At 37.9% G+C, this 13,460-nt stretch overlaps 1 protein-coding gene across 1 annotated transcript in view; it reads left to right on the top strand.

Moving 5' to 3' along the window:
* The first annotated feature begins 1,642 nt into the window (after positions 1 to 1,642).
* Positions 1,643 to 13,460, top strand: part of HCRTR2 (hypocretin receptor 2) — a 117,118-nt gene continuing 105,300 nt past the window's right edge. Inside the window, exon 1 of the mRNA XM_028097808.2 lies at positions 1,643 to 1,865. Within this exon, the coding sequence (XP_027953609.1) occupies positions 1,643 to 1,865 (223 nt within the window). The remainder of the gene's footprint in view (positions 1,866 to 13,460) is intronic.

The raw sequence follows: 13,460 nt of genomic DNA, 5'->3' as shown, positions 1-13,460 counted from the left end.
CATTTGAAAAAAAGGAATTAGATACAGACATTGGTTTCATCTACATGATAATGTACATTTTGTACCAGCAGGACCCAAACCAAATTACTGTATCTCCTCCTAGTTTCATATTATGCAAGACATTGAGAATTGTCTAAAGGAAGACCACATGAGTAGAGTTTGGGGGAAAGTGTCATTGAAAAACAATGGAATTAATTAGGGAAAAAGAGGAAAGGGAAGGAGACTGTGATACTTATTTTAAATATATGAAGGGTTGTCATGTGGAAGATTTATTCCATGTAGCCCCAAGAGGCAAACTAGGTATTGAGGGTAGAAGGCTAAGAAAATTGTATGTTGGTTTAAGACCTTATTTTAATGTAAGGAGCAGTTTCAGAGCAGCCCCATGATGGTGGAAGTCATAAGTTAAGGTGGTCCATCCAAACCAGGTGGGGAAACATCAGCAATGTTATTAGAAGGCTTCTAATATTAACCGAAGTTGAGGCTAGGTGATGTTGGAGTCCTTTCCCATATCCAGAATTATAATCATATGCAATATTCCTATCATGGATATTGAGAACGAAAGGATCCTGAACTCATACTGTGATGAATCCCAAAATATACTTCTTAGAGATTAAATCAATTTCATTAGAGAGTGGCAGGTGACATCAGTCCTGAGTCAGTAAGAAGAAAGACCAGTGGGGTGTGGTATTCACCAGAGAGCACTTCTGCTTATACCACAACATCCTCCTAAGGATCTGTTTAACATGTGGATGTCTCCTTTGCTTGACAACATTAACTATTAGCACGTTTATGACCCTTGTGCCCTTCAAGCTTTTGCTGCTCTGTTTCTTATGACACTTGGTTTTGCAAGTACAAATTCCAGCTAAATATATCCTTCAATTCAAAAATCGTCTCATTCCCCAGTTTGGAAAAGGGGGAGTGGAGGCGATATCTTCAAGATTCAGCAAGTGCTAAGTTGTCAAAGCCAAACAAATGTGAAAAGGTTTGCCTGAAATGACTTTTGCGTAGTCCTGCTTGAGGAACACAGTGGCCTCCTCTTCGTTACTTAAATGTTGACGTTAAAAAGACAAATGCATCAACAAATCCTGTATTAACCATGGGTGAACATGCTTGTCATGTCCATAGCATACACATGTCTGTGTATGGGTTATGGAAATTGCACGTGAGAAATGGAGGAGAAAAGTAGAAAAGCGGGAGATTTAACCCACGGAGAAATAGGTTAAAACAATTTTTATGACTCCCCCACCCCTTCCCACCCTCCTTCAGCTTCAGCTCTCCCTCAGCGCAGGCGGAGGCTGTGAGCTGTGGACTCAGTGCTGGAATGAGGAGTAATTGAGCCCGAGCCGAGCCCGAGGTAGCTTTCTCCCCACGGTGTCATTGCTGCAGCCTCCAGTGCCAGGTCCCTAGTTCCTCAGCCGCCTCTCTTCACGGTGCAAAATCGTCTACAAAGACAGTGAAGCCGCCGCAGAAGTTGCCCGGCACAAGACTCCGGAGGCATTGGCTCAGTAACTTTTCACGTCATTTTCTGCTCTGGAGCCCCTTCTCGCGTCTCCGCGCAGCCTTTCGCACCGCAAATCACAGTGCTCATGGGGCAGGCGAAGAGCGGCTTGCGGCACTGAGCGGAACCGGACTCGAGCCCGTGATGTCCGGTACCAAATTGGAGGACTCCCCCCCTTGTCGCAACTGGTCATCTGCTTCGGAGCTGAATGAAACTCAAGAGCCCTTTTTAAACCCCACCGACTATGACGACGAGGAATTCCTGCGGTACCTGTGGAGGGAATACCTGCACCCGAAAGAATATGAGTGGGTCCTGATCGCTGGGTACATCATCGTGTTCGTGGTGGCTCTTATTGGGAATGTCCTGGGTGAGTCTGGTCCCGGGCAGCCCTCCAGAGGGCTGTCACGTCTCCTCCGCCCCGGGCTGCAAAGGCTCTGAAGACCTCTCCCTCCCCCCTGGGATGCAAACAAAGAGGTCGCTGCTCTCCGGGTGGGGTTTTCTGTTAAAAAAAAAAAAAAAAAAAAAAAGTTTTCTGATTTTCGGAACCAGGACCGAGCCCTGGAATGGTAATTCCTTTTTCTGCAGGGGGAAGCGTGGAAGCGCATTTCTTTTGCGATCACCACGGTTACAGGCGGAGAGAGGGAGGCAACGACAGGGTCTCCAGGTGGATTTTGTTGAATGTGGGGAAATTGGTCATCCTTTTTTGTAACGTAGCCAGAGATTTCGGGGGCTTTCTGGAGAGGGAAACCTGGGAGAGGACAAAGCTGTGCCCCTAAGGAGCAAACTCTCTGTGGCCATTGAAGTCAAAAAGGATTTGTGAGGCAGGTAGAGTGTCCTTTGGCGAGGAGGTTAGGCTCTGTCTAGAGGTGGTAATGAAAAGGCAGGGAGTGGAGACAGGCGAAGCACGGAAGTGCACTCACGCACTGAAGCTGAATTAAACAGGAACCATGCCTGGAGCCAGCAAGAGGGAGGGGCATCTGAGAAAAGTACCAAAGAGATCTCAATCATTCATCTCCTATCCATTCATTCATTCATCCACTCAACCAATATTTTTTTTCCAGAGCATGCTTGTTGCCAGGCTTGAGGAAATTTTGTAATGGATTTTTTTTTTTTTCGCCCAAAGACAAGACCAAGCTAAACGCTAGCCTCCCTATTTGTCCCTGAGTTCTTATGCAAAGGTAGATTTCCCCGTCCGTTTCCCAGCTGGGCACAATTTCAGAGTGTTGGGGAGGGGGTGCAGTGCGATATGGGGCTGTAGTGATGGAGTTTATTAGGGCAGTTGGGGAATCCACTTAATCCACTGGGGAATCCATTTAAAGAAAAGGAGCTTTGGAAGGGAGGGACGACTTAACATGAATTGTGAATGGAAGGAGCGTGTACCTTGATGAATGGAGAGTGGGAGGCGTTTCAAATGCAGAGGGCAGCGTGGAGGCAATCTCTGTTGAAAATGACAGGAGAAGATGGGGGAGGCTAGGAGAAGATGCTCTTGATTTTCAGTTACAAAAAGTGAAGATGGGTGAGGTGAGATAGGCTGAGTGGCTTTGAAGTCCAAAGCAAAGAATTTGTAGCTGCAATGGAGAATGATAAGGAACTTATCAGCACTAATCTGATTTTTACCTTCTCTCCCCAAGTATGTCAGTCTGGGTAGGAAGCATTCAAGGTAGTCTGTCACCAATTCAGCAAGCAGAGTAGTTGGTAGTATGTGACTGAGAAGCATTCTGGAGAGAGTTGGTAGAATATCATTTTTTTAAGAGAGATACAAGTCCTCTGAAAACTTTTTTTTAAAAAATAATACTATATTGTTTTCAGGCTATTTTTGTTGTTGTTTTAAAGGTAAACATAAAGGGAATCTTTGGGTGATGCAAACAAGGTGGATGAAGGTGAAAATACACATGCTTAGGGTCCTTTGCTATAAGGATAAGTCTGCTAATAATAATGACTTTCTTGTTTCCCTTCCTGGCATCCATTCTTAGAGTTACAACTATTAAAACACATGGCCGCCAGCATAGAAACATATCACTGTTATGCCAACACTTAATGATAAGTAATCTAAATTGAACATCCATTGAGTACCTACCTTGTGCCAGATTCCTTCACATACACTCTCATTTAAACCTCAAAGTAACCCATGTTTGATAGAAGAAGAAACAAGACTTAGAGAAATGAAATGGCTTATTAAAGAACATGATTCAGATTCAGCTCCATTTCTTCTGACCTCAGATCCAAAATTCTCCATTGATATTCCACTCTAGAGCTAGAAAGCATGGAGAGAATGAATTCTTTGCTCCTTGTTGTCTGCAAGCCTATTAAATGTATTTCCTGTTCTCTCTTGCATCTATGTCCACTGTTAATAAATTACCATGAAGGGTTAATGGCTCTGTCATTGTCTCCAACAAAATCCTATCCAGAGAGGGATGTTATTGCATTGCAGTAAAAATTTGACCTGTTTTGTAGGAATAGCTGCAAATCATAACTATTTCCCTTCCCTAATTTTTATTTCAGGCTTAATCTCTGTGATAAAATTTGTTTCCCTTTGCTGTTACTTTATTCTGGCCTTACACAGAATGTTGATGCATAGTCTTCATATTCTAATTGCATAGTTTAGGGGTACGTGTTTGCAAGCCTAAGGAGTTAAAAGTCTCAAGAAGGAAACACCTCTACAGTTAAGACTATGTGTTTCATAATGTCAAGGAAAAGAGCACTGTCCACAGCCCCAAGTGCTGAAATGGCCAATTCCATTCAGCTTAAAAAGAAGAATTTACTCAAAGCACTGTGCTCTCAAGATACTGACAGCTATTTTCTCTGGGACTAAATGACATTGAAATCCTCTCTGGCTGAACTGAAATCCATTCTTTACTGACATATTCCCTGAAAGTTGTTGAAGTTTAAGTTTGACATTTAAACAAATGATCAGTGTGTCATTACTCACAGACAACTTCCTGCTCTTTGATATCACTGTCAAATTTGCAAAATGGATTAGATTGAGAATTGCTTTTTTGCCCCTTTAGTGAAAGTAATTTTATGCATAGAGTGGCAGGACAAGGAATCACATTATTCATGCAAGATAAAGAGGTAACTATTAGGTATGAAGGTGAAAGACCACAGTGTAGGCAGCAGATGTAATCCCTGACCCTTTGGGTCCACCCACCATTTGCACTTTCATGTAACTGACTACTTGTAAAATTTCAACCTTGTTGAACTTTCAGATATAATGTGATCAGTTAGAAGTCATTTCCCCCACAATGTCCTTTTGTGAAGTGATGTAACAGGATATGCCCTGAGCAGAATGACAAAGTCTTGATCATCTCCACCTCTTTTACTTCTCTCCACCGTTCCTCTCTCTCGTTGTCCCTTCTCCCATTTCTATCATATGTTTCTTCCCAATGATGAAAAGCAGTTTTCTGGGGAAAAAAGTGCAATACAAGTTATTCAAAATAAGACAAAGGTGACCCTACATTAAGTTTCATGAGTATATGCATTCTAATAAAAGACATATGCATGTCTACTTATAAAATTTTAGGTCATAGGAAAGAAGATAGGGTAGAGTTCTTTTTGGACACAGTGTTTTTCCAGTATCTTCAAAATTATGCCACATATAACCTATTCCTAAGTATGTCTTGTACTATAGCCAAATAGATGCATTCAATTATTTGACCAGTACGTTTTGAGCAATATTATGTTTTTAAAATTAATGTGTGTTGGGAGGAGGGCTCATGGGGACACTCAGAGGAATATATTTGGTGTTATTCCTACTTCTTTTTCCTTGAGTTGAAACTGGATGGAGTGATGGGTTCTAGTCAATTCAAACATTAAATAGCTGGAAGAAATGAGTAAGTCTCTGTCTGTCTTACTTCTGCATTCAAAGATATCATGATTTTTTTTTTTTAACCTGGAATGCTTCTATCTTCCCTGTTGTTTTCTCCATATGAAAAATGAGAACATTCAACAAATGACATCAGTCCAGGTGTGCTTCTTGCTTCTTGTGTGACCATTAGTATGTTATTGAACTCTCCAAGTCTGTTTTTTCTATTTGAAGATTAAGATTGATAATGTGGGCCTTGTCGAAATATATAATATATACAGAAGTATACACACACACACGTGTGTGTGTATGTGTATTTTTCTTGACACATAGTAGACACTGAATGCCAATTTCTATCCCTTCATTCCCACTAGTGAAATCTCTCCTTGATGTAGTTTGCAGCCATCTTCCTCCATGGCCAGTCTGCAGCTCTGTAGCTCTTTATGACCTCTATTCTGCCTTTTTCTCAATTGAGAGGTTTCCTAAAAGTTATTAGTAAAATGGAGTTGGCACATGTTGCTTTCCTTTTCCATACCAGCTCCACCTACTCATCCCCTAACAGGGGTTTAGTGCCCTCATACTAACTACTTAACATTGCCTTCCTAGCTCTCAGTGAAAGTCATTGCTAACTATCAGGATAATACTCTCTTTCAGCTTAAATTTGCTTGCACTTGGTCCCACTTACTCAGAGTTATGGGTTGTTGTTGGGTTGTTGTTTGGTCTATCACTATTAATGTTTTAAATAGCATGTGTGCACACATACATACACAGGTAATATGTTGATTTAACTCAGTTGAAACACACTGCCTATTAAGGAATTTACCCAATAACATTTAAACTAAATTGGGTGAATGAGATGGGAGAAATATCTGTAATGGGTTGCATCTTACAGAGCTAATCATATGTCCCAGATATGGAACTGGCAGAGTTACAAGTCGCTACTACTTCTAAGCCTAAGAAACATTTGTTTCCTCCTTCTCCTAATGACCAGTTCACATCCGTGGGTGTTTCTAAACCCGCCCTTTCCTACACAGGAGAAAGAAAGAGGTTAGAGATAATACATTACTCATTTCTGCCAAGACCTGATAGAAGTCATGAATGATGACTGTAAAAGGTAATATTAGCCATTGAGCTTTAAACTGGTGTGTTTTTAGTTACAGAATGTAAAATATGCTTATCTGAATAAGAATTAAACTGATGCCACCACACTTTGACTAAAAGCATAACCACCTAGTTTTACTGGGTAAAATAAACCATGTTTTTGATTTGAACAGAATCTCAGTGATAACTTTTTAAATGGCTGTCTCATAGAAAACAACAATATTTATTATTTACAGACAATAATGAAATAATACAAGCTACTGATAATTTAAATGTAATGGATTCTTCCTATATTTGGAAAAAAATTAGGAAAATGAAATAGTGAAAATAATACCAATTTTCAAAAGAGGCCAAATCCAACACTTAAATACAAATACAGTATTCAAGTTTTTAAATGTTTTTTTATTGATTTCATTAGGACATACATATATATTTACATTAATATTCATCATTTTATATTCTAGAATATATTTGCAAATCCTCACATATTACAGCTAGGTTAGCATTCCAAAGTTCCTGAATTCTCAATCAGCTCCCCATATTTCAGGAGTATCCACTGCTGGTGTTATTTTACAAGTGAAAAAAGAATTTTCTATCTTTCTTCTTATAGCATTATGACATACACCAAAACTGTAGGGATGCGTATTCTATTAAGTACTGGCTCACTAATAGGAGTCAGTCAGTGACCTGTGATGGGAGAAGCTGAGGATTCATCTCTAGTTCCCCTTCTCACTGCAAAGGAAAATGGAGAATATTTATGGAGTACCAAATGCTAAGTCCTGAATGCTAGGCTCCACAATGCATATATGTAATTTATTGATGCCTCATAATAAACTTATATGGAGGAGATTAGTAGCTTTGTTTTACAAATGAGGAAAATGAAATTCAAAAGCTATTTTAACTTGTTCCAAAGTTTAGTCAGACAGTAAGGAGCAGAACTAAGTTTCAAAAATGGATTGATCAGGTCCCATGGCCCAGCTGTGTTCCATTATTTCATTCTGTCTCCCTTGTTTCTCATCTTGACTCAGAAACACAGAAGAAAAAAGAGTGGAAATGATGCTTAGATGTGCCCTCTAGACGATTTACAGAGTTGTTCTGGCAAGTTGCCATGCTATATTTCTGATAGACTACAGTTCTTTAGCTCTGTGGATGAGCTCATTTGATAAGCTAATCAAGGTCAGGCTAGGGTTACTTTACAAGAGAAAATTTCAAGGTAAAATAGGTGCTGCCAAAAATGCTTTTGCCTGTTCGGGATGGGGGTGGGGTGACTCATTGGATAAATGTTAGATAATTGTGGCCAAGGATTATTTTGTTTTTGAATGTGCTGTCTTTAGACACAACTTAGACCGAGAACCTAAACATTTAATATATCAAATAATCCAAAGATCTTTTTTTTTCTTTTTTTGGTTTTCAAATCTACTCATGTACTTTATTTTTTATTTTTCTGATATAATGACTGTTAACTTTTTAAAAAAATCATGTTTCTATTGATTTGATTGAATAGGTCAATCTTTATATCACATAATGGTGTTCCTGGAGCATAATGGTGTTATGTACGTCCAAAGAGCATTGAGCATCACACCAGACATGAAATGACCTTTAAATGCAGACAATGAAACACTTTGAGATGCTATTGGATGAAATATATGACATATATGACCAGTCTTTTGAATTGCTGACTCTTTGGGCTGAATTTATTCATTTTACTTTTGTTCCCAATGAGGGATTATCTTTTAACCAAGTAAATGGATATAGGATATATATTTTTTAAATAACATTAAATTTGTTTCCAACAGAATAATTTTCTTATAAACAAAAAACAAACTTTCAGAATAAATATGTACTTTATTCTTAAAAAAATATTTTGGGATTATCATCATTGATTCTTTTCCAGTGGTTTTCTTTCAATAGTAAATACGTATGAAGAATGTTTAATAATTATGTAGTATTTTACTCTTCAGAAGACATTGTTATATATCTATTGTCTCACTTATTCTTCACAATATTATGAGGTAGTTCTTATTTAATGAATCAAGTACTTGAAGTGATTTAAAATTAGTTTAAAAGTTTGAGTAACTGGAAATATCAAGGGGTTCTATGTCACTTTGGGAAAAGCTTGCCAGTTTCTTGTATTCCAAGAGACCAGGGTAAGGGATGCTAACCACCTATGGCTTTCAGCTATGATGTCTTTGATACCTGATTTTGTCAATGTTCTGAGTATAGATGCACATTAACCAAATTCACAAACCTGGCAAAAAAGAAAAGAAGGAAAGCATTCCAGTGTTTTGATTTTAAAAAAGAAGTCACTTTTTTTAGAACATTATTTATTTATTTATTTATTTATTATTTTATGTTAATCACCATACATTACATCATTAGTTTTTGATGTAGTGTTCCATGATTCATTGTTTGCCTATAACACCCAGTGCTCCATGCAGAACGTGCCCTCCTTAATACCCATCACCAGGCTAACCCATCCCTCCACCTCCCTCCCCTCCAGAACCCTCAGTTTTTCAGAGTCCATAGTCTCTCATGGTTCGTCTCCCCCTCCGATCCCCTCCTTCATTCTTCTCCTCCTGCTATCTTCTTCTTCTTCTTCTTTTTTTTTAACATATAATGTATTATTTGTTTCAGAGGTACAGGTCTGTGATTCACTTTTATGAATCTTAGAATACTTGAAGTGTGTTCAATCATCATAGTCTCTTCCGATCGTCATATCTATATGAAGAGCTTTATTGGTCTGAATAGCTAGGCTATGTCGTAGTAGCAAATAAACCCTGAATTTTCATTGGTTTTATGTCACAGGAGTTTATTTCTTGTCTGTTTAACATTTAATGTGGGTTAGAGAGTCAGTTTCATATAGCGACTCAAGGTTGAGGAGTCCCTCATGTTTTATGTACCACCTTAACATGTGGCCTCTGTCATAACCAGCCTCCAAACTGGTTCTCAATGTTCCCGCATCAACTGATAGCCACACCCTGTGTAGTTCCTTTCACGCTGTGCCAGAATTGGTCTGGGTGACCAATAACGTACAGCAGAAGTGATAGTATGTCACTTTCAAGATCACATTATGAAAGGCTACAGCTTCTGCCTTGAGTTTCCACACTTTCTCTTGCTCTTGGATTTCTTGCTCTGGAGAACAGAAGCTGCGTTGTGAGCAACCCACATGGTAAGGAATTGAAATATCCAGCCAACAGCCATATAGGAAATGCAGCCTGCTAACAACCACATGTATGATCTTGGAAACAAATCCTCATCCAGTCTGAGATAACATAGCATCATCCTCCCATCGCCCCCTAGCTTGACTGAAACTTAAATGACATACTCTGAGACAGAACTATCTTACCAAATTTCTCATAGACACTTTAGAAGCTGTGAGATAATAAAAGTTTCTTGTTTTTCAATGTTTAAATTCAGGGATAAGTTGTTAGGCAGCCTATAAAGTATCATGCAGCCTCATGGTAGAAGAGTGAACTGGGAAAAAATACTGGCTCTAAACTACCTTTGTCAATGATCAACACATGTCAGTCATGCCCATAATCATTTGGCCAAAACCAGTCATATTTTATCAACCTAACTACAAGCAGGACTAGAAAGTATAAGGGAACACTGTCTTTGTTACAGAAAGTATAAAGGAACACTGTCTCTGTTTATGCAATAGTTAAAAGTATTTTTAACATGCATGGACTCAGAACAAGGGGAGTTAGAGGAATTAAGGACCTGATGGCATAAGCCTAAAATAAGCTGATAAGATATATCCACTTCACATTTTGGATCTCTGCCAATGGAAATAACATAAATATGGGGAGACTTTGTGCCAGTTACTGTGCTAAGAATCTAGGGTACAGAGATAATAGAAACCAAGGAGCCTACATTTTGGTTGAAGAGACAGACATATTAACAGACGATCTCAGTATAATGTGACAAGTGCTCTTGATAGATGGGTTACAGGGTGCAGTGGAAGCATATAAGAAGGACACTTAGTTCCATTTGGGGGATTAGAGAAAGATCCAGGAGGAGATGACACCCACGCTGAGTATTAACGCATGAATTCAAGTTACACAGGTGAAAAAAATTGGGTAAGGATGTTCTAAGCAGAGGAAACAACATGAGCAAAATCAAAGAGGCGTGAAATAGCATGGACTATGAAGAGAATGCTAAGCAATTGGGTAACTCCAGTATAAGTAAGTGCAGATGAGGAGAGTCTAGGGATGAAGCTGGAGCAGTAGATGAGGATTGGGTTATGAAAGGCCTTGTGTACCATACTGGAGATTTCGGCTAGCTTTGACACTGCAGTTTAGAGGGGGCCCTTTGAAGATTTAAGGAGAGTGCCATCATTAGTTTGCATTTTTCATGAGAGCATTGTAGGGATAATGTAAAGAATAAATCTAAAGGGATAGGTATTTGTGAAGGTTTTCACCCTGGGATTTGTGTCCTCTTTGGGGCTCATTTAATCAAGCCTATTTTAATGAAAACAAAAATTGATAATAAAAGACATAATCAATATTTTCTAGATAATTACCTCTAGGAGGCTAGAAATGTCACTTTCAAGTTCACATTACAAAACATTACAGCTTCTGCCTTGAGTTCCCACTCTTCCTCTTACTCTTGGACTTCTTGCTATTGTGTTGCATAAGGAAGGAAAAGAGAAAAGCAGAAAGTGAGAAATGGAGAGGAAACAAAGGAAGAGAAGAGAAAGATGACTAAAATATAGCAAAAATTGTTGCTATGTCTGCTTTGTAGACTATTTCAATTTGAGAAGTAATTTCTCATTTTTAAAGCTTTTAAAAAAATTATTTATTTTAGAGGAGGGGAGGGGCAGAGGGAGAGGGAAAATCTCAAGCAGACTCCACCACACTGAGTGTGGAGTCCAACATGGGCCTCGATCTCATAACCCTGAGATCATGACCTGAGCCCAAACCAAGAGTCAGACACTCAACTAACTTCACCACCCAGGTACCCCGAGAAGTAATTTCTCTTTAAAATAATTTTTCATATGTCTTTCCCAAAAGAGGTATTTAGGACTCTTACATGCCATCGCTCTATTAACATTTTCCAGTATTCTGTATAATTTTTCACTAAAACGATTTTTGTAATGACTTATTTTTGAGGTTTTGATGGGTCGCTATGCCCTCAGCTATCCATCTTTTTGGCTTTTAAATCATTTTTTGACCTCATACTGAGATGCAAAAGATAAAAATTTGAGACCTGATGAAAATTTTTCATATTTTCCAACTAAAGCCCCAAATTTGTACTACAAATTACTTGTAACTTTCTAAATATGTTCATTTGAAATCTTATCTTAAATGGGAATTTCATCATTCCAATAATCAAAATGATATTGTGTTGACCCCAGGACAGCCCTTAGGGAATTACGGGGAATATTTTCCCACAAGTTGACATGGGAACACTCCAAAATTTCTAAAACTGTGATTAGTTTAAAGCCCTTTATTTGCTATTCCTTGCTCACAATGGGAATAGAGCAGTGATTAAAGATTGCAGCATTCTTTTCTAGATTTTCAGTGAGTTTTTATTCCTACTCAGTGACTATAAAATGAACTTATAAAACACATGGTTTACAACCATGTAGGGCTTTGATTTTATCACTACATTGCTAGAAATGGGGTAAGAAAGCCATTGTCTATAATAATTTATTTTATCAATTTAGAATGAATTTGGTGAGTCATCCACTTTGGTAGAGAACCATATTCCTTATAAATACCATTTTGAAGCCAATTTGTCTTTCTTAAAATGTGCAGATAGTGCTGGTCTTTCAGAGACAGAAGTAAAGAGGTATGATTAAGTGCTTATCAAACAATTTTGTCATTGGGTAAAACTGAGTCAACTTTTAGTTGTAAAAGAATGGCTAAAAACTTAATCTTTCCAATGAAAATACTTACTATAAAATTTCCCCAATCTTAGAAAGCTCAAAAAGAAATACATTAACAAATTTCACCAGCTGGTGCAGGAAAAAGACTTCATAATTATTGGGACATCTATATGCTTGGACTTGATTTATATTTTAGATACAAGAAAGCCTAGAAAGACCTTGTTCTTTGAAGTCATCAGAGATGGTGATAGTGACTCATAGATTCCTGAAAGTCTATAAGATTACCTTGTTTATAAATCTATGTGTTTTTCCCACAGGCATGGTGAATTTTGCAACTGGTCAGATGGGAAGAATTATCTCAGAGCAAAAAGGGAAAATAAGAATTTAATAACTTAAAAACACATAAAAATAACACATGTATACACACACAGGTATTTGCATTGTATGACTAATATGATTTTAATGCACCCTAGTTTTTTTTTTTTTTTCATGCAGGATTAAGAATCTACCTTCCAAACTGAAAAATTCTAAAAACTCTATATAACCCCTTGACTTTGACAAACTTAAGAGATATTTTCAACTATCCCCTGAGAAAATGAACTAGGCTTTAAGGATACAAAAAGAATATATACCCCAGAGATGAGTAAGTCCCTGAATGAATGTCCATGTAAGAAGGAGTATCCTTTGGGGGATCCATCCTTGTAGCATCATTTCTTTTCCTTGAACTGACTCAATGTATTCTTGCTTTAGAGTCTTCACAATTTATAATCCTCTCTGACCCTCTCACAGCTGGCTCCTGCTCACCTCACCTGTCATATCCTCAGAAAAGTTCTCTAAGAAAGCCCACTCTGGATCACCCTGAGTCCCTCTTCATGTATTATGATACCATCCCTTTTTATTTTTGTCATAGAACTTATTACTTTTTAAAATTATATTGTTGGTTTGTCAATTTTTCTATTGTCTCCCTCAAGTAACGTGTTAAGTTCCATGAGAGCAGTTTCTTTATTTTTCTTTTTTTCAGGTACATCCTCAATGTCTAGAACAATGTCAGGCATACAACAATTTTTAGCTACCAGATAAAATACTAGACTTCTACCAAGAGGAATTCCTTAGGAATTATATATATATATATATATATATATATTGCAGACTTTAAATTTCTTTTACATAAAAATTAAAAATAAAACCTCAATAATTAGAGTTTTCAAACATCTTAAGGAATGTACACA

This window comes from Eumetopias jubatus, unplaced genomic scaffold, assembly GCF_037043125.1.
Source record: "Eumetopias jubatus isolate StellerSeaLion01/CBP00866 unplaced genomic scaffold, mEumJub1_p1.0 scaffold_6, whole genome shotgun sequence".
Lineage (NCBI taxonomy): Eukaryota > Metazoa > Chordata > Mammalia > Carnivora > Otariidae > Eumetopias > Eumetopias jubatus.
Note: the sequence above shows the minus strand (reverse complement) of the source record. Positions and strands in the feature narration are given on the sequence as shown.